Source organism: Bidens hawaiensis, unplaced genomic scaffold (assembly GCF_021521415.1).
Source record: "Bidens hawaiensis isolate Kalapana, Puna unplaced genomic scaffold, B.hawaiensis_p1.1 tig00002186_1, whole genome shotgun sequence".
Taxonomy (NCBI): domain Eukaryota; kingdom Viridiplantae; phylum Streptophyta; class Magnoliopsida; order Asterales; family Asteraceae; genus Bidens; species Bidens hawaiensis.
The window spans coordinates 3,457,740-3,485,475 of record NW_027491117.1 but is presented as its reverse complement, the minus strand read 5'-3'; the positions used below and the strand labels follow the sequence as shown (position 1 = coordinate 3,485,475).

The 27,736-nt window shown below is 34.6% G+C and overlaps 2 protein-coding genes across 2 annotated transcripts; both read left to right on the top strand.

Moving 5' to 3' along the window:
• The first annotated feature begins 11,376 nt into the window (after nucleotides 1–11,376).
• On the top strand, nucleotides 11,377–13,039 carry LOC143610423 (uncharacterized). Its single transcript, XM_077084911.1, has 8 exons — nucleotides 11,377–11,442; nucleotides 11,522–11,678; nucleotides 11,761–12,028; nucleotides 12,150–12,159; nucleotides 12,343–12,470; nucleotides 12,591–12,675; nucleotides 12,765–12,900; nucleotides 12,983–13,039. Exons 1-8 carry the CDS (start codon nucleotides 11,399–11,401, stop codon nucleotides 13,037–13,039), a joined length of 885 nt encoding a protein of 294 aa, XP_076941026.1. The 5' UTR covers nucleotides 11,377–11,398.
• A 7,232-nt stretch (nucleotides 13,040–20,271) lies between these two features.
• Nucleotides 20,272–24,974, top strand: LOC143610553 (putative alpha,alpha-trehalose-phosphate synthase [UDP-forming] 7). The gene is made up of 3 exons (XM_077085006.1): nucleotides 20,272–22,240; nucleotides 23,781–24,054; nucleotides 24,644–24,974. Exons 1-3 carry the CDS (start codon nucleotides 20,298–20,300, stop codon nucleotides 24,932–24,934), a joined length of 2,508 nt encoding a protein of 835 aa, XP_076941121.1. The 5' UTR covers nucleotides 20,272–20,297; the 3' UTR covers nucleotides 24,935–24,974.
• Nucleotides 24,975–27,736: the final 2,762 nt, after the last annotated feature.

Sequence of the window (27,736 nt, the reverse complement as noted above, 5' to 3'; positions counted from 1 at the left end):
TTAAAACTCAAAGGGGCTCTCATTTAAAATCTCCCAAATATATATATAATATATATAGGATCAGGATCATGTGAGAACTTTTTGGGAATTGAGAACTATGATAACCATTTTGGACCACAAAAAACCCAAAAATAAAAAAAATCATAAAACAAAAAAAAAACACAAAAGTAAAAAAAACAAAGTTCTTATTTATCATCCCGGTTTCTAAAAAAAACGTAAAAAAAAATTCTCGGTTTAGCTAAATTATACATATACATATATGTATAATATGTACATATATGTACACACATGTTTTTTTCCTATACACATATGTATAATTTAAGGTATATGATGATGTATATATGTGTACATTACATAACTAGAGATTAAATGAAAGTATACATATGTGTGTAGGTAGAGGTGGTCAAAAAAACCGGTCCTCGAACCGGTTTGCCGGTTTAAACCGGAAACCGGTTTTTAAGAAAATCGGTTTTTTGTAAACCGGTTTGACCGGTTTACAAACCGGCGGTTTGTATATCGGTTACACAATTTGGAGCCTAAACCGGTTTTATAACCGGTTTTAAAAAAAATCGGTTTTTTTTAATAACCGGTTTTTGACCGTTATAAAAAAACCGGTTAACCGGTTAAAAACCGGTTTTTTCCCGTTGAGTAACGGCCATATAGCCGTTTTTTCTTATTTTTGACCGTTTTTTTTTTTCCCATTTTACCCCCACAAACATCTATATATAGCTTAGGTTGGGTATTGGTTAGATCACACTCGATTATACAACTCCAAACGCTCTAAACGTTTATTACATACGCGATTATTTTGTTATCTCACGCTCAATTATACCACATTACCACTCCATACGCTCTTATTTCGTAGTCGATTATCATGGCCTCCCAAAGTGCTGCTTCATCCGTCAACATGGGTGCCTCGAACACGGGAGAAACGGTCGTTCGGGTCATCCCCACGAAACGAAACCAAGATGTTTGGCAACATTTCGACCTATGCGAAATGTCTAACGGTACCCAAAAAGCTCGATGCAAACATTGTTTGAAGTTTTATGGCAAAGATGCAAACTCCACTTTAAGAGCGCATGTACAAAGGCCCTTTTGCAAGGCCTTGAAGGACGAATCGGGAAGTAGTTCGCAGCCGGAGATGACGAATCAAGGAACGGTGTTTACGTACGACCTTGAAGAGGTACGTCACCAGTTTTCAAACTTTGTGATTCAAAATACACTTCCTTTCAACCACTTCGACAACCCTCAATTCACGTCGATGATGCAAAAGTATGTTCAACCACGCTACCAACACGTAAGTCGTTCGACCCTTAGAAGAGATTGTCTTAAAGCTTGGAAAAACGCTAAATCCGAACTAATTTCATACTTTTCAAACTTACAAACTGGTGTAAACTTAACAACGGATGTGTGGTCGGTACCTAATGGTTCGCCCGACTCATACATTTGTGTGACGGCTCATTGGGTTGACCCCGGGTAGTGGCAAATGATGAAACGAACCGTTGCGTTTCAATTGTTTGATTACCCGCACACGGGCAGAAATATTTTTAAACTCTTGGATAAAGTCATTCGACAATACAAGATTGAAGATAAAATCTTTTCAATTTCGTTTGATAACGCGTCCAACAATACGGCCGCGGTTGGCCATTTAAAATTAAAGTATAAACCTATTTGTGATGGAGCGTTTTTTCATAGCCGATGCATTGCACATATTATCAACTTGGCCGTGCAAGATGGGTTAAACGTGATCGAAACGCAAAGAAACAATTTTAAAAGAATGTTACGAGATGTTTTTAGCAACAATAAAACATTTTCAAGATACAAAAAATTTTGTGATGAAGCTAATTGTCAATGGTTGGGGCCCAATTGGGATTGTCCAACAAGATGGAACTCGACTTGTGATATGTTTGAGAAAGCCATCCAACAAAAAGAATCACTAGTTGCGTTTCATCAAATAATGTCAAGTAGGGGTAAATGTGCACCGTACGATCCTAGAAACTGGTTATTGATTGAGATCGTTACGGAGGTACTTCAAATTTTTAAATCTTGCACAACAAGTTTATCCGGGGTTTACTATCCAACAAGCCCCATTGCTTTACCAAAAATTGCTGTCATGTGCACAAAGTTGAGTGAACTTCATTGTAGGGGTGCACCTTATTTTGATATGGGTGTAAAAATGAAAGAAAAATTTAGAAAATATTTTCAACAACTACCCGCTGTTTTGACATGTGCTGCTGCGTTAAACCCTTGCATAAATGTTGGTGGTGTTGAAGCTTTAATAGAAAAAATTTGTGATGAGCTAGAGTTAAACGACGATCAAAACCCCTATTATAACCAAACTTTAAAGAATGCTTTCAACACCACCTTGTCTAACATGTATGATGTTTACCTTACAAAATACGGGTCGTCTTCCCAAATTCATGACTCGTTAAGAGCTGTTGCCCAATCCCAATCCCAAACCGACCTTGAAATGGGGATGTACTACATGATTTGGGAAGACGCCGGTAAACGTCAAAAGGTAAACACCCCAAGCAGTGAACTTGGAAGGTATGGTGGTACCAACTTTGTGAAACACATGACTCCAGATGAATTTAGAAGTCTTGATTTGCTGGCTTGGTGGATAAGGAGGATGAGTTTCCGATCCTCGCCGCCATGGCCAAAGATTTACTAACGGTCCAAGCTTCCACGGTAGCTTCGGAGTCTGCTTTTTCTGTTTCTGGCAGGGTTATATCGATTAGGAGGACTCGACTCACTCCACCAGCTGTAGAGATGTCTATTTGCTACAAGGATTACTTGGACGCTTTAGATAGGGCACAACATCAACGCTCACTCGAGGGGGAAATGGACTATGAGGCGGGCTTGTATGAAGACGAGGTCAATCAAGGACACACTCAACCAATGACCGATGAAGAAGCCGCGTACGACGATTACCTAAGGAATAGCTCGGGATCGGGTAGCGATGAAAATAATGAGTAAGAAACAGCAAGTTGTTAATGTAATCGTGTCTAAGCATTCTTTAATGTTTGTATTTTTGAGTTACGAATATGCGATAACGATTTAATGTTTGTATTTTTAATGTAAAAGCTATAAATGAAAGTTATGTATTTTTGAGTTACGAATATGCGATAACGATTTAATGCTTGTAGTTACCGGTTTGCCTTGTAGTTACCGGTTTGTTTATACTGTGAAAAAATAATGGTTATTTAAAAAAAAAAAAAAAAAAAAAAAAAAAAACCGGTTAACCGGTTAGACCGGTTATTAAAAAACCGGTTAATAAAAAAACCGGTTTATTAACCGGTTCTAACCGGTTCCCAAACCGGTCGTAACCGGTTTGACCGGTTATGGTTTTCATGCACAAAAACCGGTTATTAACCGGTCCGGTTATTAACCGGTCCGGTTATTAACCGAACCGGTTTTTTTCCAGGACGAAAAAAACCGGTCCGGTTAATAACCGAACCGGTTTTTTTAAAAAAACCGATTTGTGCACCTCTATGTGTAGGTATAATACGAATTCAAAAGAAAAAAAAATCAGTTTTTTTTATTATACATATATATATAATATGTACACACATGTTTTTTCCTATACACATATGTATAATTTAAGGTAAATGATAATGTACATATGTTTATATTACGTAACTAGAGATTAAATGAAAGTATACATATGTGTATAGGTATAATACGAATTAAAAAGAAAAAAACAATTTCGTTTTTTTTATTTTTAATGAAACCGGAATGAAATATAAGAATTTTGGTTTTTTTACTTTTTTAAAATTTTCGGTTTTGTTTGTTTTATAATTTTTTTAATATTTTTTTAGAGGGTTTTTTTAGTGGTCCAAAATGGTTCTCAAAGTTCTCAATTTGCCAATGGTTCTCTTAGGATCCTTACCCTATATATATATATATATATATATATATATATATATATATATATATATATATATGAGAGATTTTAAATGAGAACCCCTTTGAGTTTTAAGAACTCGAAAAAACTCAGTGTAACGATTTTTTTTTGAATTTTTTTTTACACATGCGTAATATATGTAGGTTACATAGACGTAAAAAATTACAGAATTTTTTACGCACCGAGTCGACTTTTTACACATGTGTAACGGACGTAAAAGTTAGTGTAACCACTTACATCTTTATTCTCTCTCCTACTTTGACTTTTTTGCCAGATTGAATTTCAACCACATATTCCAATCCATTTAATTAAATGTGTGACACAAAAATGGAGTTCTTAAGTTCTTAAAACTCAACATGGTTCTCAAAAAATCCCTCCCCTATATATATAGGCTAAGTATAAAATGAAAACACACTTGAGTTGTAAAAACTCTAGAAACCAATTCTCAACCACATGTTTTTAATTAATGTTTAAATCTTGTGGTCCACAATTAAATTGAATAAAAAATGTAAATATAAATATAACTTTTTCTCTCTCCTGAAAACATATATAAAAATTAGTAAAAAAATGTTAAAAAATAGCAATTTATTTTTTGATATTTCGATGTTTTGTATTAAATGTTACAACATATATTACATGTAACAAAAAAAAAACGATGTTACATAGGGTTTTTGTGGGTTTTCACAACTCAAGTGGGTTTTTATTTTAACCTTACCCTATATATATATATATACACTACTAGGTTAGAACCCGTGTAATACACGGGCTGGTCAAAAGCATAAACACACATTTCAATTTACAAAATTTATAATATAAATTATAAGATGGATCATAGAACATAATTAATTATTGAAATTTTATAATCTACTATCTACTATTATAATAAAATAAGGTTTTTATAAACACGTGTCTTCTTCACAACAGCCCTCCCCTGTATTTCTCACTTCATGTTAGTCAGACACGTGGGTTCACCAAATTGCAGATCGTTAATATCGGATCCATGTCTCCTCTACAAACTTCCTCCTAAAGGTTTCTGAAGAATCCTCAGCTTTTGATATTTAGGTTGCAACATGAAAATTCAAAATTTGAAAACTTCCGCCTCTCTCTCTCTCTCTCTCTTGAAGCTTTAATCATGAACAGATCTGATATCAAAGAAAAGTTTCTCACCCTAGCCGCTAACCATCGTGGCTGCCAACATCCTCCTGTTAACGGCTCTCGAGACAACCGGAGCTACTAATACCCACCATCTCCTTCACCCACCTAAAGCATGTTTGCTACAGGTTAGGTTTCAGTTTGCTATTGCTTATTTTTTTTTATTATTATTGTAAAATAATAATAAAGATGCCGAATTATTCAACGGTCGCTATCCGCTTGGGGTGACCGTGACGGTTTCTTTGAGCTTCTTATATCGCTTTTTAACCAACCCCCAAGAGATGCCCCGGGTGGTGATGCGTTTGTACCTGAGTTTGACAACGCCGGGTTGGGCGCAATGTTAAACAATGTTTGCGAAAAGTTGCGGACGGGCATTTCACTGCTGCGGTCAAGGTATTATGCTCTTCAGGGGTTGCACCTTTCGGTAAGGATACTTTGAACGCTTTGTTGTCTAAGCATCCCATCATGGCACCTCCGATTATGCCTGCTTCCTTGCTTTATGAGTCTCCCCTTGTCGTGGACGTTGATAGTGTGCTTGGGTGCATTAAGTCTTTCCCTAAAGGGACTTCGTGTGGGCGGGACGGTTTGCGAGCCCAACACATTTTAGATGCGTTGTGCGGAGAGGGGTCTCCGATTGCGGATGGTTTGCTCAAGGCTATCTCTGCGGTGGTTAATTTATTTTTGGGGGGAAGGTGTCCTAAGGTGTTGGCAGAGTTTGTTGCGTCTGCCCCACTTACGCCGTTGCTTAAACCGGACAATGGGATTAGACCTATTGCCATTGGGGCCATTTGGAGGCGGTTGGTCTCTAAGGTGGCTATGAGGGGTGTCGGGAAGGAGATGGTTAAATACCTCGGTGACTTTCAATTTGGGGTGGGAGTCCCCAGTGGGGCAGAGGCCGTGCTTCATAGCGCGAACAGGTTTCTAAATCAGTTTCATTCGGATGGGTCATTGGCTATGCTTACTGTTGATTTCTCCAATGCCTTCAACTTAGTAGATAGGACGACCCTTCTACATGAGGTTCGGAGTCGATGTCCTTCCATTTCTCTTTGGGTGGATTTTTTATATGGGCAGTCGGCTAGGTTATATGTGGGTGATACTTTCATTAAATCCACCACTGGGGAACAACAGGGGGACCCTCTTGGGCCTCTCCTTTTTGCCTTAGCTTTGCACCCACTTGTTCACCAAATCAGAGATCGGTGCAAGCTTCTCTTTCATGCTTGGTACTTGGATGATGGCACGATTATCGGGGATACTAGAGAGGTAGCCAAAGCATTAGATATTATCAGGTCTGAGGGGCCTCGTTTGGGTCTTGAATTAAACGTTAAGAAAACAGAGTTATTTTGGCCAACATGTAATGGGGTGAAGGCACAGGAGGGGTTGTTCCCTTGCGAGATTGGAAGGCCGGTGCTTGGCGTGAAACTCCTTGGTGGTGCTGTAAGCCAGGATGCGGGGTTTATCAGCAGTTTGGCTATGAAAAGGGCATCTAACGCTGTGGAACTGATGAGCTGTCTCCCAAGACTTCGGGATCCTCAATGCGAGCTTCTTTTGCTTCGCTCATGTATGGGAGTCGCCAAGCTTTTGTTCGGTTTGAGAACATGCCAACCTATGTATGTGGGGGAAGCTGTTTCTATATTTGACAATGGTCTTCGAAGGGCGATTGAGGACATCGTGGTTTGTGGAGGTCCGTTCTTTGGGGATCTCCAATGGAGGTTGGCATCACTTCCGATCCGTTATGGGGGGTTGGGTCTCTGTTCGGCCGAGGATGTATCTACATATGCTTTTGTGGCTTCGAGAGCACAGTCGTGGTGTTTGCAAGACCATATTCTTCGAGGTTGTGATATTTATGGGTTGGACTCTGATTATGGGTGTGCGATGGATCGTTTACGTACTTCACTTCCAGATTTTGATCTTAGCGGGTTCTCTAATAAGGACACCGCCCCCCCTAAAGCCCAACATGTTGTGGCGAGTGCCTTATTTAGTGGAATCGTCAAGAGTTTAGAAGTGAAGTTTGATCTATCCCCTCGCCAAAAGGCGGTGTTTGAATGCCTTCGGGCTCCTCGGGCTCAGGATTTTCTAACGGCCATCCCCATTGAAGGATTAGGCCAATGTATGTCGGGTTTGGAGTATCGGGCTATCCTTAAGTACCTGTTAATGATCCCTATGTTCCCGACGGATGAACCTTGCCCAATTTGTCGCAAGGTCTGTTTGGATTCTTTTGGTGACCATGCGGTGCATTACAAAGAATTGCCTGGCTTTAAATACAGACATGATCTGGTTAGGGATGTTCTGTGTGATGTTCTTAAACGGGCAGGGATTTCTGCTAAAAAGGAGGCCCCTGTTAACTTTCTCACGGATCCTATTGAAGGGAGGTCTACTTTACGACCAGCTGATATTCTTGTGTTCGGGTGGGCAGGGGGGAAACACGCCTGTGTGGATCATACAGGAGTGTCTCCTCTTGTTGGGCTCAGGGACCGTGGGTTTGTTGTGGGTCAGGCTGCGTTGAAGGCTGAATCGGGCAAAGTTGTTAAACACGAGAAAGCTTGTTTAGATAATCAACATGTCTTTCTACCATTTGCCTTTGATACATTTGGTTTTCTGGCTCCAGAGGCTGTGAAATTTTTGAGTAGGGTTCAGCGCGTCGTACACGGAACCTCTTCAGCTTCTAGGTCCCAAAGCTTCGTTTTTAGTAGGATTGGCTTTGCTGTTCAAAAGGGGGTTGCGGCGCAGCTTGTTGCCCGTTTGCCTGCCACTTTATTGTAATCGTTTTATAGTAAACTATATAAAACTTTGTAAATTTACTTACTGGTGCTAAAGCATTGTTGCTACGGGTTACTTATCTACAAGTCATTTATAAAGATTTTAGGGCAAAATTAAGTGATAAATCTTGCTCTTTCAAAACCTTTCCCCATGGCTGTTGGTTCCATCCCTGGCTCAATCCCCTTTTTATCCATCTCAAATTCACCGCATTTAGATATTTTCAAGCCAACCCATCAAATTAATTATGGGTTTTACAACAAAAACAGATTTTGGTCATCAATTGCTCCTCCTTCTGAAGGGGCTCATTCTTCAGATCCCATGGCCTTTAGGTATATTTCTATGAACTCAGTAAAGAATAGTCATTATTATTATTATTGTTGTTGTTATTATTATTATTATTATTATTATTATTTAATCTTTGTTTGTTTACAAAGTTTAAGTTTGATAATTGAGGTGGGTATAATAGATTAGCAAATTATATGGATAATTGATGCATATTTTAATTTTATAATCTTTTTTCTGAATATTGCATGTTATCAAGATTGTAAGAATTTACTTGTCCATAGTTCTATACCATCCCATCTTTAGGAGAATTTGGTATTTAATTTATTTTAATTACTTAATATGTGTTTCATGATTAACCACCCTGAAATTGGCTACTTGGATTACCTTTATGTTAGTTTGAATGAAACGGTACATCTAGAGCTCCGGTTAAGTGGCAAAGGGTACTTCTTAAAGTAAGCGGTGAATTGCGGGTGGTGGTGAAGAAACACCCAGAGGTAACTTAAACTATATTGTGTTTTAATTTATAATATAGCTCTACTTTAATAAATATTAGCATATGATGCTACTTCTGATTAATAGGTTACAATATCTATTACAAGAGAAGTTGGTGATGTCACTCGCCTTGGCATTGAGGTACCATTTTTTTGTATAATTTAAGGGGTGTTTAGATGCGTGTTTTTAAACTGGTCATATGATATTGAATAATCATGTATACTATTTTTTCCTACTATGATTTTTGGTAGTCATAGTTGGTGGAGGAAACATCTTCCGTGGAGCCTCATAAGCCACAAGTAGTGGTTTCGATCGTTCATCTGCTGATTACATTGGGTAAAACTTCAGTCACTCTTTTCTTAGTAAATCTATAATTTTTACAGTAAGGCTAATTTGCAATTTTGAAAAAAGTGTGTCAGAATGTTGGCGACTGTGATGAATGCTAAATATTTGTAAGTAACAACGGAGAGCATTGGGAACCTGAAACAAGTCCAAACAACATAGGATGTCTCAGGTTGTTGAACCGTATATAAGGCGAAGGGCGGTTAGGCATCTAGGAAAATGACGGGTCGTTATTCTTGCAGCAGGAAACGGGATCTGTTCTCCACACAGATACTGCTGCAGCCTTTCACTGTGCATAAAGTAAGTTTATTTTTATCTATCATTAACATTGCGATGGGTTGAACATACCAAATAGAAAATATTGTTAAAATGTTTACCAAATCGGGTTAGGTCAACGGCGAAGGAAGAGACTGAAGATTGATGCGGCGGATTCATATAGGTTTCTGGCTGATGCCACTGTAAGTGGTTTTGATTTGGTGTTTAATTGATTAGTTAGTGATTATTGTTTTGAATAATGTGAAATGTGTTTTGGTGATTTGATTAGAGATGAATTTAGGTATTCTGTGTGATTGAATTTGATTATCCGATTCTACTTGTATAATTAAAAAAATTGATCTAGAATTGTGATTGTAAATCACATGCAGGGATTAGTTTATCTTAATTGATTAGTTAGTGATTATTGATTAGTTTGTTGTTATTTGTATGATCTCATGAAATTGATCTGGAATTGTGATTGTTTATAAATAAAAGCCGCTTGATAACGTGAACCTAAAAATATCATAGTCCAATTCACCCATTACTGTTAATTCCTCTATTACATCCAAACCAATTTCCAAGTATTTGGGTTGAGCCCATTTTTAATCACAAATACATTGATCGGATTAATTTAGATAAAAAGAGAGCTAAGAACTGAACCTATGAAACACAAAACTATCATTTCATAGTGTTAACGTCCATGTAAATATTTTGTTAATTATTTTGTTATTTGTGAAAGATGCTAAAGATATGAACAACATACTCTTAAATGTTGCAGGTTGATTTTTTAGCAGGAGCATAATTGGAAATATTGATGCTTGCTATGAATTTGCTAACGGGCCACGATTAAAGGTATAACCCAAACATCCAATTAATAAGACGATATTAACCATTGTGATTTGAAAATTACAACTTTACTCTTAAAAATGAAATAAGTTGTCTCTACTAAACTGTATTTAAGGATTTTTATTGCATCATATGTTGTAACTGCAGTTGCTGGAAGAACGTGAGCGCCTATGGTTAACTCAGCTCCATTCGACGAGTTGTTTCCTAAAATGTGACCGATCCCACCGACCCGATTCACTTCCATACTCTTGTCCCCTTCGCTCGCAAGCAAAAGATATTGTTGCCCTTCGCTTTTTGAGGAGATAAAGAGCTAGGTAAGCATTGACCTCATCATTCATTTGTTTCAAGTTCAATATATTCTGATTATATTTTTGTCGTGGAAAGTAATGTTTTTAATTAAAATATCAATACTTAATTAATATAATGATCCTGCTATGTATGTTTTGGGTATATTTGTATTTACAACCTCTCCTGCATAAACAAGTTGATACATCTTCCTCTGTGGTTGTATGGAGCTGCTGATTTGTGCCTGTTAAAAAGATAGTTGACTTTTTGGTTAGCTAATAAGTTGTTTAGGCAGTGACTTATTTACCTTAGCTTTTAGAATACCGTTTGTTATATGCCTTTTTTTGTCTTAATTAGTTAACTCCCAATCTTCCATACCATGAGAACTAATGCCAAATAAATTTCATTCCTCATGGTCTTCATTCTTTGTTTATAGACAAGTTTAGAATTCGTATTTTCTCAACTTAATTTAAATTTTTATTAACCAACTATGATATACACAATTTGGTTTTCTAATTTTTATGCGACAGCTTATAATTATTTTTTCAAGTGATTTAGTAATGAATCTTTATTAGGACTAAACATTTATAATCTACTTTTAAAGCATCATGTATTGTAGCTAAAGTTATCAATTGACTAATATTTTGAGAGCATGATTAATCATTAAAGAATCTGCAATCATAGACACATACACGAACATACAAATGTTAATCTAAGAAAGTAACTAACTCACCCTTTCATATATGAGTTTCAAAATTAATGTAAACATACATTTTTATTTTCAGTCCTTCCTATATTGTAGGCTGATTATTTGTTTCTTATTGGTTGAAAGATGTTTCACTTGGATTGTAATCTTATATATCATAAAATTGTTAATCTAAGAAAGTAACTGACTCAATATACGGCTGAGATTAATTATACCTAAAAACAGTTTATTTTTTTTTCATCAGCTACATTCATGGAAACATGTTGTTTGCAGTTTTTTATTGACCGTTTTCAAAGTATATAAGTATAAATAAGTGGCAAGTGTTTACTAACTCACACATACTGTTTTGCATTTTCTTTGTTTTTGTTTTCATAATGTCTAAAGCTGTCAGTCGAGGGACTTCAAAATTGACTTCAAGGTATGTTATAGTTCTATTAGCACATTTGATTACCTCATTTTCTAATTTATTTATAAATTACTTTTCATAATACTTACAGGTTAACAGACAATTCTGAGATTACTCACCTCAGCAGACTGGATGCTTCAATGACTAATGTCAAAATCAAAGTAAGAATTATTAAGCTATGGAAGCTACCTTCCTATAAAGTCGTTAATGGTACGCATGCAGTTGAAGTAATTCTTATGGATGAAGAGGTATTTACAATTATCAACTAAAACTAATTCACCTTTTTAATATAAGTATGGACCTTACAATGTGTCTATATTATGTTTATAGGGATCAAAAATCCAAGCAACCGTAAACGGTACCTACCTAATCAAGCATGAAAAGTTTTTGGTTGAGAAATCATGTGTTTTTATTCAAAGGTTTGATATTGGTGACAATATGTCTACCTACCGTGTCACAAATCCTCCTCATAGGCTGTTTTTGACCTTTGATTCAACTGTGACAAAATGTAACGTGGAAGTTGGGTCTCTGTATGGTTTAACACTTGCTGACTTTGACGTGCTTCGCAACAATGGTGTACCACCTGACTTGGTTATTGGTAAGTAATAATATTAACTTCTTTAACTACTTTTTATATTTTCTTTTTATTAACTATACATGTGTATTACATTGTAAATATATTTTGTTTCACAAACATTGTTTATGTGTTTATTATATAGATTTGATTGGGTATGTATATACATACTTTGATATGTATGATTACAAAACACGTGGAGGGAAAATAAAAAAAAATGAACCTTCAAATTAGGGATTTAGAGTAAGTTATGGTAAAAATATAAATTTATTGATTTGAATTCTTTAATGTGATACCTATAACACACTTTTTTCCTTTCTATTTTTATATTATTGTAGGTCTCATAACATATTTGTTACTTTGTGGGAGTCATACGCTGAGCAATTGAATACCTTCATGGCAAACAAACGTGAAGATGATACCGTTGTTATCATTTTGCAGTTTGGAAAATATACCTTTTCTGGCGGTTAAATATTTGTTTTCCAATCTTTTAAATTTACATACATAAGTTCTTTTAATATTAATAAATGTTGTGATATGTTTTTTTAAATATTAAATAAGTGTTATTTTATATTTAATTATATAGGAAGGGCCTATGTATCGTCATGTTTCCAGGGCAGTAATCTGTTCATTAATGATAGCATTGAGGAGATAATTTCTTTCAAAAACAGGTGTGTTTCATTTTCAATTTTACAAGTTTTGATTACAGGTTTTGATTATATATATTTTATCACTAATTTTATTTACTCTCTATTAACAGTTTGCTTGGAAATGAAGGGCATCAATCTGTTTCGACTCGACGTTTGGTTTCATCACAATTGCCTTGCAGTTTGGAAAATGATTTCTTGACTCACTCTGTTTTCAGCACTATAGCAGATGTGAATAAAAAGGAAGAGGTTTTTTATTTTTGATTATGTTAATAAATAAATATAGTTTTGCAAAATTTATCATTGATTATTCTAATTTTATGTATTGCAGGTCAAGTCTGTTGTTGTAACCGGTACTATTATAAGTTTCATGCCTGGTGTTGACTAGTACTGCAATGCATGCAAGACCTGCAACAAGAAGGTCAAAACTGTTTATGTTGTTACTGATCCTGTTGACGCATCGGATATGGTTGAACCAAAACAAATTATTAAATGTCCTAATGATGCATGTAACAAAAGCGCAGTGTCCACTATTCCAAGGTTATATGTTGACTCTTAATTTTATACTATATGTTACTGTTAATTATTAAGTTATTGTGGTTTTAAATTTCAGGTATCAATCTATTTTTTCCTACAAAATTATAGGTTCAAGATTCCATTGAGGCTGCAAGACAACACTGGAGTTGCCTCTCAAACTGTTTTGGATCGTGAAGCTCAAAAGATGTTGAAGAAATGTGCCAGAGAGAATTACTTGATAAGTTCATTGAGGTATAATTTTATTCAATTTTAGATATGTAAAACTCATTTGAAGAGACCTAAATTACCTTTTTATGGCACACACTTTTTCTACAGGATAGTCTTTCTATGATTCAACCTGAATTGGCTGACTTAGTGGGAAAAACGTATGCCTTTAAGATCGAGATTACTGACTACAACATCACTAACAACTACAACTCTTTTACAATCAAGAAGTTTACTGATGATTACTCGATTATATCTAAGCTGGAATCTAAGTTTGAGGTGGATCAGGTAATATATCTAATGCATGTTATATGTTTTATACCTGCATCTTTTTTTGTATACTAAATCAATTGCTGTTTACAATTTAGGTTGACCTGTCCCAGTCAACCACTGTTAGATCTGCTGATTTCCAATCTCAAGAGACATCTAATATGAAGGTAATTTTTATATATAAAAAACTTTACGTTATTACTCTATATTAACTTAATATATTTGTTGACTATATACTTTTGATTTTTTTCATTAAGGACACCATTTCAAGCACAAGTGAAAGTGACACCCCCTTATCTGTTATGTCAACAACTCATGAAAAGGCAACTCATGGAAAGACCATCCTGACTGATGAAGCTTATGCGCAAAAAAGTTGACATTCTGAAGTGAATCTGAAGCGAAATTTGTTATATGTTTATGATGTTGCTGAACCCCCAACTGAATCTCCAAGCAAAGCTCGTCGTCAAGACAATCAAGGTCCGAAAGTATATGTCAAGAAACTCCTCACTCCAAAGCTGGAAAAATAAGTTTATTTTGGCATATTTGAAAAAAAACTCTGTTTTACTATGTCTGTTGTTTTCCAAGTTTCGTTTAGTTTGTTTCCTGTTTGAACTTCGTATCTTTATGTTTTTCTTAAGTTGGATGGTTTAATTTGCAAGTGTTTTTTAATGAACAAGGTTTATTTCCAGTTTCTATTGTTTGGAGTTTATTTTTGACAAATTGTTGTCTATTGAGTTTGATTATAATATTATTAATTTATTATTATAAGTTGATGTTATTTCACATAACATCATCTTCATGTAATAATAAATCAATAAAATACAAAGTATTAACGATATAATTGTTTCAACTTTATATACGAATTGTGCATATTGTCACTAAAGTTGTTGCATGCAACCAACTCTGCAAGAATAAACTTAATTTATGATAAGAGTGATACAAACCTGTAATCTTATTATATTGTGAAAATTGTATTTTCATATGTTCAAAAATAATCAAGTAAATTGTAATTGTAAGGCATTAACAGGTCGACACAAAATCTGCTTTTGTTAAGAGCTTTTTTTTTACTTGAATTTATTAATTCATTACTTTATTGAACTTTCTAACATAATTTTTATCTTCAAATTGATATTAATATTATTTTATGTTTAATTGCAGTTTCAAATTCCTTCATTCCCCAAAATGATGGTAAACAAATGTGAAAACAGAGGAAACGTTTTTTGGATACTAAAAGACAAAAGGACGTTTTGGTCAGAAAAAATGTGGATGCTACATCTAGCCTTAAATCTAGGCCACTTTCTTCAAATTATATGATATATAGATCTTTGTTCCCCATTATTAGTTTGCATTTCTTAATTTTAATGGTATAAATTGAAATTTGTAGTATTATATTTTTTATTGTTTTTGTTTAATTACAATCTCTTGTGATACGTAGTTTCTAACTCATTAGAGTCATAAATGATTATTACTTTTCGGTCTTGAATGACGTTTAGAAGCATATAATGCTAGTCTTTCAAAAGGCGTGTTTGCACAACAGTAACAAATTCATCATCAAATTTTGTCACTAATGATATTTAATATTGCAAGAGATTGAGCTAGTTGGGTAAAGGAAAACAAAGTCACCGTAAAGATTTTATAAATTTAGAAAACAATTACATCCAAAAGAGGTTTAAAAATACTTTATTGGGGCAATTCCCAAAATAAAGTTCTTTAACCCATCTACTATCAACAAAATGAAATCTAAACAATTTGTTCCAAGAACCTAACCTGATGACATACGTTTCATGACCTTACAAACCAAAATACCAACCTAATACTCAAAGTAACCGTACGTTTCAGTACCAACATATACAAAAAAAAAAAAAAACAAAAAAACAAAAACATGCAGGTTTCAATAGGATATTTCCTTGAAATTTATAGTTACCACCTTTTTGAACTAACAATCATTGTGAGCACTAATCAGTCTGTTCCATCTTTTATTTCTTTGACAAACGGGCCAAACTTTTTATGATCTAGTAAGTTTTAACCAACTTGTATCCCAGAATCCTGATATCAACAGCACAGTATTACTATAAGTTTTCCAGCAACACAAACCAAGCATGTTAAGTATTTAACCAACTCCAATGAAAGACTTTGAACCATAAAATATACATTATGACTATAAAATCATAATTAAAAAAAAGTTTTCAAGTATAGGAATCTCATGTTGGCCAAGTTACCCTTTATATCCCAAATTTTTGTTGACTATCCTAATCATACCGGATAGTAGTTTTGACATGGTAGAAGTCAACTTTGACCAAAATGCCGAAGTTAACCAAATTATCTATTTCCTTCAACATTTATTTATAATATGACCAAGCAACCCTTAAAGTCAAACAACTTTATGAAGCTTTTGAAAAAGTTCAAAGTTCTCCTACAAACCAGAATTAATATAATTGTCATATTTAACCAATTTTCTTTTTCTTTCAACATATCCATATAAATCATAATAAGTTTTTTTTTCTTTCAAAAACCGTTCTAACGCATAAACTTGGCATTAACCTTCCCAAAATTTTGATTAAGCTTTTGTTAGAGCAATAAACTTGCCATGGTGGAATTTTTTTGGCAATCTTTGAATTCAAACTCATGTTGTCTGGTTACTATCTTACCCTTTTCCATGGTTGCAATTCTTTGGTTAATAGCTATTAATGGCAACAATGATGTTGACATCCACATCTTTGAGGATTCTGGCATAGAACACAGATCCCCTTTCCTACATAGTGATAGCAACTAAAAATTTAAAATTCATTTGAATTTATGAATATTAAAACATAATCAAAATCCTAATCAATAAAAAGCAATTTTTATTAGTTTTAAAAGGACTAAAATAGACTACATGAAAATAAAAAAATATAAATAATGTTTGTAGGCGAGTTTTACCTGGAATGGAGGTTGATTCAACTTCCTCTTCGAATTCTCCCAATCGTTTCTCATTCACTGTTTCAATATGATGATTATACATGCACCAAATCTCTATTTATCAAGTAGTAACTCATGCTGGCATATCAAAAAATACAGTTGGGTAGAGAACAGATTTTGGATTATCATACAAAGCATTCTAGTCCTACATATTAACAGTTTTTAAAGAAATGCATCCATTAAATTTTGGTTTTGAATATATGAATAAACAGTTAACAGAACAAATGTTCAAGAAGCAAATTTACTTAATTATATGGTTTTGATTAATTATATATGTTGTGATGACTGCTATATAAACTACAAATTTTAAATTGAGTTTGATAATTCCCATAAGGTTGAATATCTTCCTAGAAACAAAATTTAATCATCTGGGTTGTTTTAAAGAAAAGATTTTGAGAATATTTTGTTTCCAAATCTTTTTCAAAAGCAGATACTAAAATACAAAAATATAAAAACAAAAGATTTTGAGATTATATAGCTATTGTTGTGTGTGTTTGACAAACCTTCATTCCGAACCACCGCCACTTTCATTGTTCGTATTTAAGCAAAGATTTATTTAAATGATCAATTACATACCTCGAAGATTGGATGATGAACAATGATGATTTTGACAGGATGTATGATTTCTTCTTAATCACAAACAGCTGACTCTACATTATCACAACCTGCAAATCAAGCAATGTAAAAGAAACCTTAGCATAATACGCATAAAACACTATAGAAACAAAATAACCACATAATTATGCAATATAAGGGCAGATTAGACAGAAATCATACAGTGTTGCTAGACAAATTTCAGGGTTAGATTGATAGCAGTGAGTAAAGGAGATAACAGAACCCAAACGATGGATTTGCGTCCGGCTGACAGCAGAACCAAAAATATCAAGAAAAACCAATTCCGGATATTAATCAAAGACATGTAATTGTAATTGATCGTTTGAACCTGTTAATAGAATTACAAAGATTGATCGATTGAACCTGATTTAACCAGTGATGTGAAAGTGAATTAATTGAAACAGATTGAAGCTGCAAATAAGATTGAATATGTTTAGGTGAGATGATTGAATATGTGAATCAAATTATTACAAAGGTTTGATATTTACTTGTTTAGTTGATTGCTAGGGTTAGAAGCTCTGGAATAATGAAGATGAAATCTCGATCCTGAATTTGAAATGCGGCAGGCGTGATTTTTTTTTGTATAATATTGAATTTTGAATTTATATTAGTTAAAAAAATAATATGAATCGACATGTGGCATTTTGGAGGCATCTTGTTAACTATAAAAAAGGAAGGGTTTTTAAAAACCCACTCTTTTATTATATAGGTAGATAATTCTTAATTTATAAATAATGTCAATTAAATAAAATAAAAACATAAATTCATCTTAATTTAACATAGTTTTTGGATAGGCTTTCAAACCGAGCTAAACCAAGCTCGAGCTCATTTAAGGTAGACTACAAAAACAAACATGGCTGAGTCGAGCTCAAGCTTACCATAAGTTGACTTTTAGAGTAAGTTTATTCAGTAATTGAATCATACTCAAAGAACTCAAAATTCGATTCGAACCAAATTCAAATTCAAATGTCTAAATTTGATTTAGTAATCGAATTTTAACTCGAATACGAATATATGAATTTAATTAGATTTGATTTTCAAATTCAAATTCAACTTTTTATTTTTATTATACACACATATTTATAAAAATAAAATAAAAATTCTTAACACTTTTGTCAGCTGCCATGAATATATAATTGGACATTACCGCTTTCAATACTTAGGATGCTGTAGCTTTGAATGATTTATTTGTGTTATAGACTTATAACTTTTTGTTTTAGAAACCCCGAGTTTGTAGTGATTTTAAAATAATAACTAAAACCTATTATTTTTATTTGCTAAATTCGAATCAAATTTATCGAATACATTTTGTATTCGAATTTCAATCTAGTTTCAAAATTCAAATATTTCAAATTTTTGAAATTCGATTCGTTAAACACCGTCAGGACAGAATTAGGAAAAATATGAAATAGATAACTATGAGAAAGTTAACGTACAAATTAAATTAATGTGTTAATTGTGAAAACCAAGTAGAGTAATTATGTAATTAAATCATGGAGTAATTAGTTAACACATTAATTTAATTTGTATGTGATTAAAACCCTAGATAACTATAACTAGGGCTGTAAACGAACCGAATGAACATGAAGTAGGCCTTGTTTATGTTTGTTCGTTAAGAAAATAATGTGTTCACGAACACTTACCGAACGAGATTTTATGTTCATGTTCATTAATCAGGGAAATTAATGTGTTCACGAACACTTACCGAACGAGATTTTATGTTTGTTCGTGTTTGTTCGTTAAGAAAATAATGTGTTCACGAACACTTACCGAACGAGATTTTATGTTCATGTTCATTAATCAGGGAAATTAATGTGTTCACGAACAGTTCACGAACACAAACGAACACAAATAAAATCGGCAGGGCTTAGAGATTGAGATCGGTGCATTCATAAATGTGAAAAGTGAAAGTTTGTAAATGATTGAATGAACATGAATAAGGATATACACATGTTTGTTCATTTAACTTTAAAAGAACACGAAACTTAATCGAACAAATATATATGTTCATGTTCGTTTATTTAAAAATGGACATTTGTGTTCGTTTATGTTCGGTTTTTTAAATCTAAACGAACATAACTGAACAAGGATAAACGAACATATATAAACAAATGTAAATAAACATAAAAGAACTTAAATGAACACAAATTAACAAATATAAAGCATTTAAGTAGATGACATATCTAGATAATATTTAATTATTTTCTATTAATACATAAACGAACATAAATAAACAGACATAAATGAACATAAATAAACGAACGTTCATGAACATAAATGAACGAACGTAACATGTGTTCATGTTCGTTCGTTTAATTAAACGAACACAAATTATTTGTTCATGTTTGTTCGTTTATTAAATAAACGAACATAAACAAACTTTCTGTCGAACGGTTCACAAACACTTCACCGAACGTTCGATTCATTTACAACCTAACTATAAAATAAACATCATTTTCCACGTCATTCTCTTTTCTTTCCTTTCATATGATTTAAACAATTTCTGAAATTCCCAAAACTTTTATCATATTAATATTATTATTATAAACCCGGCCCCGGCCCCGGCCCCATAATAAGATAGCATCATTGTCAAAACCACCCGAACACGTGGCAAGCAAGGGAAGTGACACGTCTTCTGTCACAACAGCACGTGACACAAGTATTCCAGTTGGCATCTTACTTTCTTTGCTTCCCGACCTTATCCCCTTCTCTTACAGCTTTACACACAACACACACACACCAAATAATAATAATATTGTTGTTATTATTATTATTATTATTATTAATCGAAACCCTATTTTTCATTCACCTCAATTTCAATCTTTAACCTTAATAATCCTTCCATCGTCACCCGTTAATCACATCTCACCATTCGTCAATATCAGGTAATTAATTAATTAATAATCTTCGTCATCAAATCATTATACGTATTTGTTCAATTTCTGTATAAAGAATCCCGATTTGTGAAATTAAAGTCTCGATTTTGATTAACAAATTTCGATTAATTTGGGATACCCATTTTCAGATCATTCAGTTAATTGGACTCGATTTGGGTAATAAGAATGTATTCGAAATCGTATGCTAACTTGTTGGGTCTAGCAAATGGTAATTTTCCCTCTATGGAAGAATCTGTGGTGGTGTCGTCAGAGCTTGACGATGATGATGATGGTGATGATCGAGCTCGGTCGGTGAAGACGGGCCGGTTGATAATTGTTACGAATCAGCTCCCGCTGAAGGCGAGTCGGGAAGTTGATGATAAGACAGGGGAATCGTCGTGGAAGTTTACCTGGGACGAGGGTTCGTTGTACAGGCATATTAAAGACGGGTTGCCTGAAGAAATGGAGGTGGTTTATGTCGGGTCGATCCGGGCGGAAGTTGACCCCAGTGAACAGGATGATGTGGCGCAGATGTTGTTGGAGCGGTTTAAATGCGTGCCGGCGTTTATCCCTGAATCGGTTTTGGATAAGTATTATAACGGGTTTTGTAAGCAGTATTTGTGGCCGTTGTTTCATTACCGCCTTCCGTTTGATGGTGCTCGGTTTGATCGGACTTGCTGGGAAGCTTACGTGGCGGCTAACAAGATATTTTCTCAAAAGGTGATTGAAGTGATAAACCCGGATGATGATTATGTTTGGATTCATGATTATCATCTAATGGTGGTGCCTACGTTTTTGCGACGGCATTTTAATCGGTTGAGAATGGGGTTTTTCTTGCATAGTCCGTTCCCGTCATCGGAGATTTACCGAACGTTACCGGTGCGTGAGGAGATCATGAAGGCGCTTTTGAATGCCGATCTTATCGGGTTCCACACGTTTGATTATGCGCGTCATTTTCTTTCGTGTTGTAGTCGGATGCTCGGGTTGGAGTACGAGTCAAAACGCGGGTATATCGGGTTGGAATATTACGGGAGGACGATCGGAATCAAGATTATGCCGAGTGGGGTCCACATGGGTCACATGGAGTCTGTTTTGAAAGAATCGCGTACACAATTGAAGGTTCGGGAACTTGAACGAGAATTTTCCGGGAAAATCGTGCTTATCGGTGTTGATGATTTGGATACGTTTAAAGGCGTGAATCTTAAGGTTTTAGCGATGGAAAGTATGCTTAAGTGTCATGATAGCTTGCTCGGTCGGGCGGTTTTGGTTCAAATTTTGAATCCTGCACGTGGGAACGGGCGGGACGTGGCAGAGATCAAGGCGGAGATAAGATCGAGCTCAGAACGAATCAATCGAGAATTGGGAACTCAGGGTTACACGCCGATTATTATTATCGATAAACCGCTTAGTTTAACCGAAAAGGCGGCTTATTATACTGTCTCGGAGGCTGCGGTCGTGACAGCTGTCCGGGACGGGATGAATCTGACTCCATACGAGTATGTCGTTTGCAGAAACGGAGTCTCGGGATCTGGATCTGATACTTCGAATTCACCTCGAAAAAGTATGTTAGTGGTGTCTGAATTTGTCGGGTGTTCACCGTCATTAAGTGGGGCCATACGGGTCAACCCGTGGGACGTGGATGCAACAGCGGAAGCGATGTACGAAGCGATCTCGGTTTCAGATTTTGAAAAACAAATGCGACACGAAAAGCATTATAAATATGTGAGTAGTCATGATGTCGCGTATTGGTCGCGAAGTTTTTTTCAAGATCTGGAGAGGACCTGTGTTGACCATTTCAGGACTCGGTGTTGGGGTATCGGGTTGAGTTTTGGGTTTAGAGTTGTGGCACTTGACCCGATGTTTAGAAAGTTGAGTTCAGATGCTATTATGGATGCGTATGAAGGAGCTGAAAGTCGTGCAATTTTGTTGGATTATGATGGGACTGTGATGCCACAGTCGTCGATTGATAAACGACCAAGTGCTGAGGTTATTTCTATTATTAATAGATTGTGTAATGATCCTAAGAATACGGTGTTTGTTGTTAGTGGACGAGGGAAAGAAGATCTGACCAAATGGTTTGCTCCGTGTGAGAAGCTTGGGATTGCAGCCGAACATGGTTACTTTATGAGGTACAATTTTTAGCCCGTTTGATAAACCGGTCGTGTTTGGATTGACTTGTTTACTTATAAGGGTCGTGTTTGGGTTGACTTGTGTACTTAAACGTGATCGTGTTCGGCTTAAATTTCTTAATTAAACGGGGTGTGTTTGGGTTGACTTGTTTACTTAAACGTGCATGTTTGGGTTAACTTGTTTACTTAACGAGTTTGTTTTGGCTTACTTTTTTACTTAAAACAGGTGCGCTGGTGATCTGTTTAATCCGTTTAGTTATTTAGGTCCCGCTGCTAACCTCTTTAATTGAAAAGGTTAAACTGCTAACCTCTTTAATTAAAGAGGTCGAGCCATCAGGCCATTTATGACCTGTTTAAGCCATTAATTATAACCTACAAATTGATTAAAAAGTTTGGAACTTGATTATTACCCACCAATCCGTTTGAACCATTTATTACAATCCATCAACCCGATTGCCATTTAGGTGTCTTTAAATGGGTTGTATTTTGGTTAACCCGCTTATTTGAATGGGTCGTGTTCAGGTTTACTTCAGGTTGACTTGTTTGCTTAAACGGGGACGGGGGCGTGTCCGGGTTGGTCTCTTTAACCTGTTTAATTAAATAGGCTGACCCAACAAACGGTTAAACTCATTTATTACACAAACCGTCAACCCGATTAACAAGTTTATAACTCGATTACTACTTGCCAGCCATTTGACCCATTTATCACAACCCACCAACCTGATTAACACGTTTACAACCTCATAACTAGTTTGACATATTTAAATGAACTAGACGGGTGCCCGCGAGATACAACGGGAACACAGACCATTGATAATGGTTTTGTTTCAATTTTTAACGGTTCTATTTTGGTTTTTATGACAAAAACCGCTACTAATGGTTTAATTTAAAAACCATCGAAAACGGATCGCAAACAAAGCTACGTAAAATGTTAATTTTTAACTAAAAACAAACTATAGCAATATCATACTCAAATTAAAGAGAATAAAATTCTCGTTTTTATGGTGCCGTTTTAAAAAAAATATTAACGCATGAGAAAATTATGACTGTTTAAAAGTTGTGGGTGGAAGTTGGGTTAAACGTGAAATTAAAAATAATATATGGTTAAAAGTTAAAGGGGCAGGTTGTAACTATTATTTAAATTTACAAAAGTTAATTAAATTTAAAGTTGATGGGGGCAAAATTGTAACTATGTTTAAAGAATTAGTATGAATATTTTTAGTGGACCATTTTACCCCTATTCAACATGCTTTGTATGATGTACAATATGTTTATAAATTTGTAAATTACTTAATACCAAATCGTCTTAATTTGCCCTCCTTTCATGTATTATAGTATAGTATAGTATAGTATAGTATAGTATAGTATAGCATAGTATAGCATAGGATAGCCTAGCGTAGCGTAGCGTAGCAACTGTTCCAAGTCACATGATTTAAGTGTGTCCGGTTAGGATTGATACTTTTGACATGAATAAGCATACAAATTTTCATTCTGCATACAACACAAACCATATGAGCTCACAAATACTATGTGATACCAGGTGGTTGGCTAATGAAGAATGGCAGCCACATGCGCAAAATGCAAGTTTTGGATGGATGCAAATGGCGGAGCCTGTTATGAGATTATACACGGAATCCACCGATGGTTCATCCATCGAAAGGAAAGAAAGTGCCCTCGTTTGGCACTTTCAGAACACTGACCCAACTTTCGGCCCGGCTCAGGCTAAAGAAATGTTAGATCATCTGGAAAATGTGCTCGCCAACGAACCTGTTGTTGTCAAAAGTGGTCAATACATTGTAGAAGTCAAACCACAGGTATGCTTAATGCTTCATATATCCAAATACAAAAATGAAAAATGTCATCTAGTCGGGGTGTTCATTGGTTTGCTTTTCGGTTTATCCAGTTTTGGATTTTATTCGATCGTAACCGAAATCCAAACTGAAGCGAACCCGATAAGTGTGAAACCAAACCGAATAAGATAAGTTTGGTTCGGTTTCGGTTAGAAACTGAATAAACCGTTTTTTAACCGAAATGATTTTTGTAAGTTAATAGTAATTTTTTAGAAATAATTTACTTGTTTAATTTGTAATATAATTCACTACTAATGTATAATATATAAAGATATGTTAAGTTGGTAAAAATTTTATTAAGTAACTAGTTAAATTAGATATTATATATAGATAAGTTAATTTGGTATAAATCTTATCATGTAACCAGTTTATGGATTGCTATATTAAGATTAACTAACTTGGTGTAATTTTTTTATTAAGTAACTAGTTTAATCAATTAATTAAAAGTATTGCACAAAGATTATTGGGATTATGAAACATGCGGTTGAGAAAAACAACTTGTGACACTTTTTTTAGTAAATAACCAAAACTGAATTGGTGCAACTGTATGCAGGGAGTGACTAAGGGTTCGGTTGCAGAGAATATCTTTGCATCAATGTTAAGAAACGAAAAGCGGGCTGATTTTGTGCTTTGTGTTGGAGATGATAGAAGTGACGAGGACATGTTTGTGATGATCGGTGATGCGATAAAGGCGGATGTGATTGTTAACAATAAGTCGGTGTTTGCGTGCACGGTTGGACAGAAACCGAGCAGAGCGGAGTACTACTTGGATGACACGGTGGAAGTTATAAACATGCTTGAGAATCTTGGAGAGATCTCAGGGTCAGGAGATTCTGATTCTTGAAAATCTTGTTGGAGTTTGCTTTGCTGTGTATATTCTGATCAAGAAAATGATGAAGGCTTATTTATTTTAATTTTAGTCATAAAAGTGGGTATGTTTAAGATGGAAGATTGGAAATTGGGGTAATTGTTGGTAGATTGTGGGGCATAGGCAAGGTAAGGTAGTTGCTGAAGAAAGTGATTGTTTTTGTGTTGGGTAAGTGTTAGTAGATTGTGTTGATTTATGAATTAACAAATGATGAACTCTTCTTGTTGACTGGTGCTTTTGATAAGAGTTGACCTTGGCTTGTTTTCTTGCCTCATTTGCTTCTTAGCCTAATCGTCTAATCTGAAGTAAGTCGGCTGGTTTGAGATTTAAAAGTGTTTTACAGTTGGATGGTTTAATGGTTCGTTTTGTTTAATACTTGGAACATGGGCATCTGATATTTTATTATTCATATATTCTTTTTTTTTTTATGTGTAGTTATATTTCTTTTGTTTAATATATAATTATTTATATGAACTATAATCATAAACCATCATAAGCCATAAAATGATTTGAACAAGAATTAGAAATTTCGGTTTCAACAGTTAAATTATCTAATTGGCTAGATGGTTGATTGGTTGGTCTTGCCGGTCTATCTAACCAATCGTAATTATTGGTTTAGTCCCATGCAATGTTTTCAGACCTGGCCCGGATGGCGATCCGGACGCCTTACCGGGTCAAAGGTCGGATCGATCGGGGAAGACAGACCGATGTTTAACCCGGATGACGTCATAAACAATTTAAATATATATTTGTATATATATATAAGTCATATACATATAAAAAATAATAATAACAAACTTTAATGTTTATTTATGTTTTATACATTGCTTTTTAAATATATATGATTTATGTTTGATCAATATAGACATCAATGAAGCATGGTTGGTTAGCTCATGGGTAATTATTAAAGCTTCTATCTCTGAAATGATCCAAGTTTGAATCCTGGCATACACATTTTATTTTGGACGCTATTATTGCTTTGAGTTTAGCTTCCCTTCTCTTAATCTCATGTACGTTTGCTAGAACGATTTGGTGGCCGATTTAAGTTAAACATTACTTCTGTTAGACAAATTTGGAGTTTGGTTCAATTCAAGATGGGAATAATGAAAAGAAGGTGGTTATGGTCTTAATCTTGGTGATATTATGGAATATATGGAAGAGGAAAAATAATACTACCTTCAACAATTTTAATCAATCTTATTTTAAAGTGGTTGAACAAGTTAAGAGACAATTATGTGGCTAAATTGCAGGTCCAACTTTAGCAGTCTTCTGTAAAGTTTGTACCCCTTTGTAATTGATTGTAACTAGTACGAGATTTGGCTGGGTCATTGGTCCTTTGTTGGTTTGGACTCATGCCTATTGTTCTGTTATTTCTTTTAATAAAATTCGTCGTTAAAAAAAATTGATGGATGCATACATTGTGAAGGTCTCCCTTACTGCCCAAGTGTAACTTTGGGCGATATTCAGCACAACACCCCCCCCCCCCCCACCCATGTGGGGCGACAAGTGGACAAGTGGGGAGTGACGAGAATTTGTCGCCCGGTTGTTTGTTTGAATACTATTATTATATTTAGTATGTGTGTGATATATTCTATATATATATATATATATTATCTTTAGAACCCTTATGATGTACGGAATGCTAAAAAGAAATACAATAAAACTATACTGTTTTGATTAAAATAGGTTTGAGAATTCTTGAAATGGTTTGAGAATGGTTGAAATGGTTTGTATGTATTTATAATATAAAAAAAATAATTTTTTTTTTTTTAAATTTGACCACTGCCAACGATCAAAAAGCAACAAAATGGAGGGAATGACCATATTGACGATTGACGATGGTCAGTATCATTAGGTCATGCATGACCCTTTTATTGGGGGGGGGGGGGGGTTGCATCAGGCAAGCCCCTCACATGAGGGGTGTCATGTGGGCTGCCACGTCAGACCAGTGAGGGTTACCCACTGGTGTATACTGGTTAGCCTAAGCAACATGAGTGTTATACCAAATTATGTTATGATTAACCATTTGTCTCATAGTTACCACTGCTCGGACCAATAGGTTGTGTGACATTCGTCAATTTCCGTTTTGAAACTCGGCCAGGTTTGATTTTTATAAATAAAATTCGAATTTCTTTTATCATTAAAGTGTTGGATTTTTTTTATGTTATATATTTTGTATGCAATAATTTTTTTAAATTTATTAATGATATTAATCGCTACTAGTGTGTGTCATATTATAAAAAAAAAAATTTATATCCATGCATTATACTTATGATTTTTCCTTATTCAGATGTCCCATAAATAAAATCATTTATGATTAACCTAAGTACATAATTTAATTTAGATATTTCATACTTTATCCTACTTAAAGTTATTTTATTTATTGAAAGACGAAAGTTATCTTCCCTCTCTTTAAAACTTGGTTAATAACTCCCCTACTAATTAGGTTTTGTATTAAAAATCTTTTGATTCACCTCCATCAATTCTTGTACAAATAGGAGGCCACATTCACTATTTTTGTCTTGCACATTTCCTTGCTAACTCTAAGAGTCAAATAATTCTACCTCTTTTTCCGTCAAGACAAATTAGCCAAGTGCCATCTTCGTTTTATGTTTTTCATCATAAGGTTTGGAAGGTAATAGTTATGTGAATGATAACATTATCTTATTATTCTTTTCTTCAAAGTTCTTGTTTTTATTTATTGAATCAAATGATCATATGATTGTAACATAATCATGTCTAGGAATCCACATAATTCATGGTGTATAGGGTGGATGA

Bases quoted from the DNA above. Each gene is read 5' to 3' on its own strand.
- LOC143610423 (XM_077084911.1), top strand. From the start codon at position 11,399: ATGTCTAAAGCTGTCAGTCGAGGGACTTCAAAATTGACTTCAAG. The intron at 11,443-11,521 runs GTATGTTATAGT...TAATACTTACAG, and splicing joins ACTTCAAAATTGACTTCAAG to GTTAACAGACAATTCTGAGA. The intron at 12,676-12,764 runs GTGTGTTTCATT...CTCTATTAACAG, and splicing joins ATAATTTCTTTCAAAAACAG to TTTGCTTGGAAATGAAGGGC.
- LOC143610553 (XM_077085006.1), top strand. From the start codon at position 20,298: ATGTATTCGAAATCGTATGCTAACTTGTTGGGTCTAGCAAATGGTAAT. The intron at 22,241-23,780 runs GTACAATTTTTA...ATGTGATACCAG, and splicing joins GAACATGGTTACTTTATGAG to GTGGTTGGCTAATGAAGAAT. The intron at 24,055-24,643 runs GTATGCTTAATG...AACTGTATGCAG, and splicing joins TTGTAGAAGTCAAACCACAG to GGAGTGACTAAGGGTTCGGT.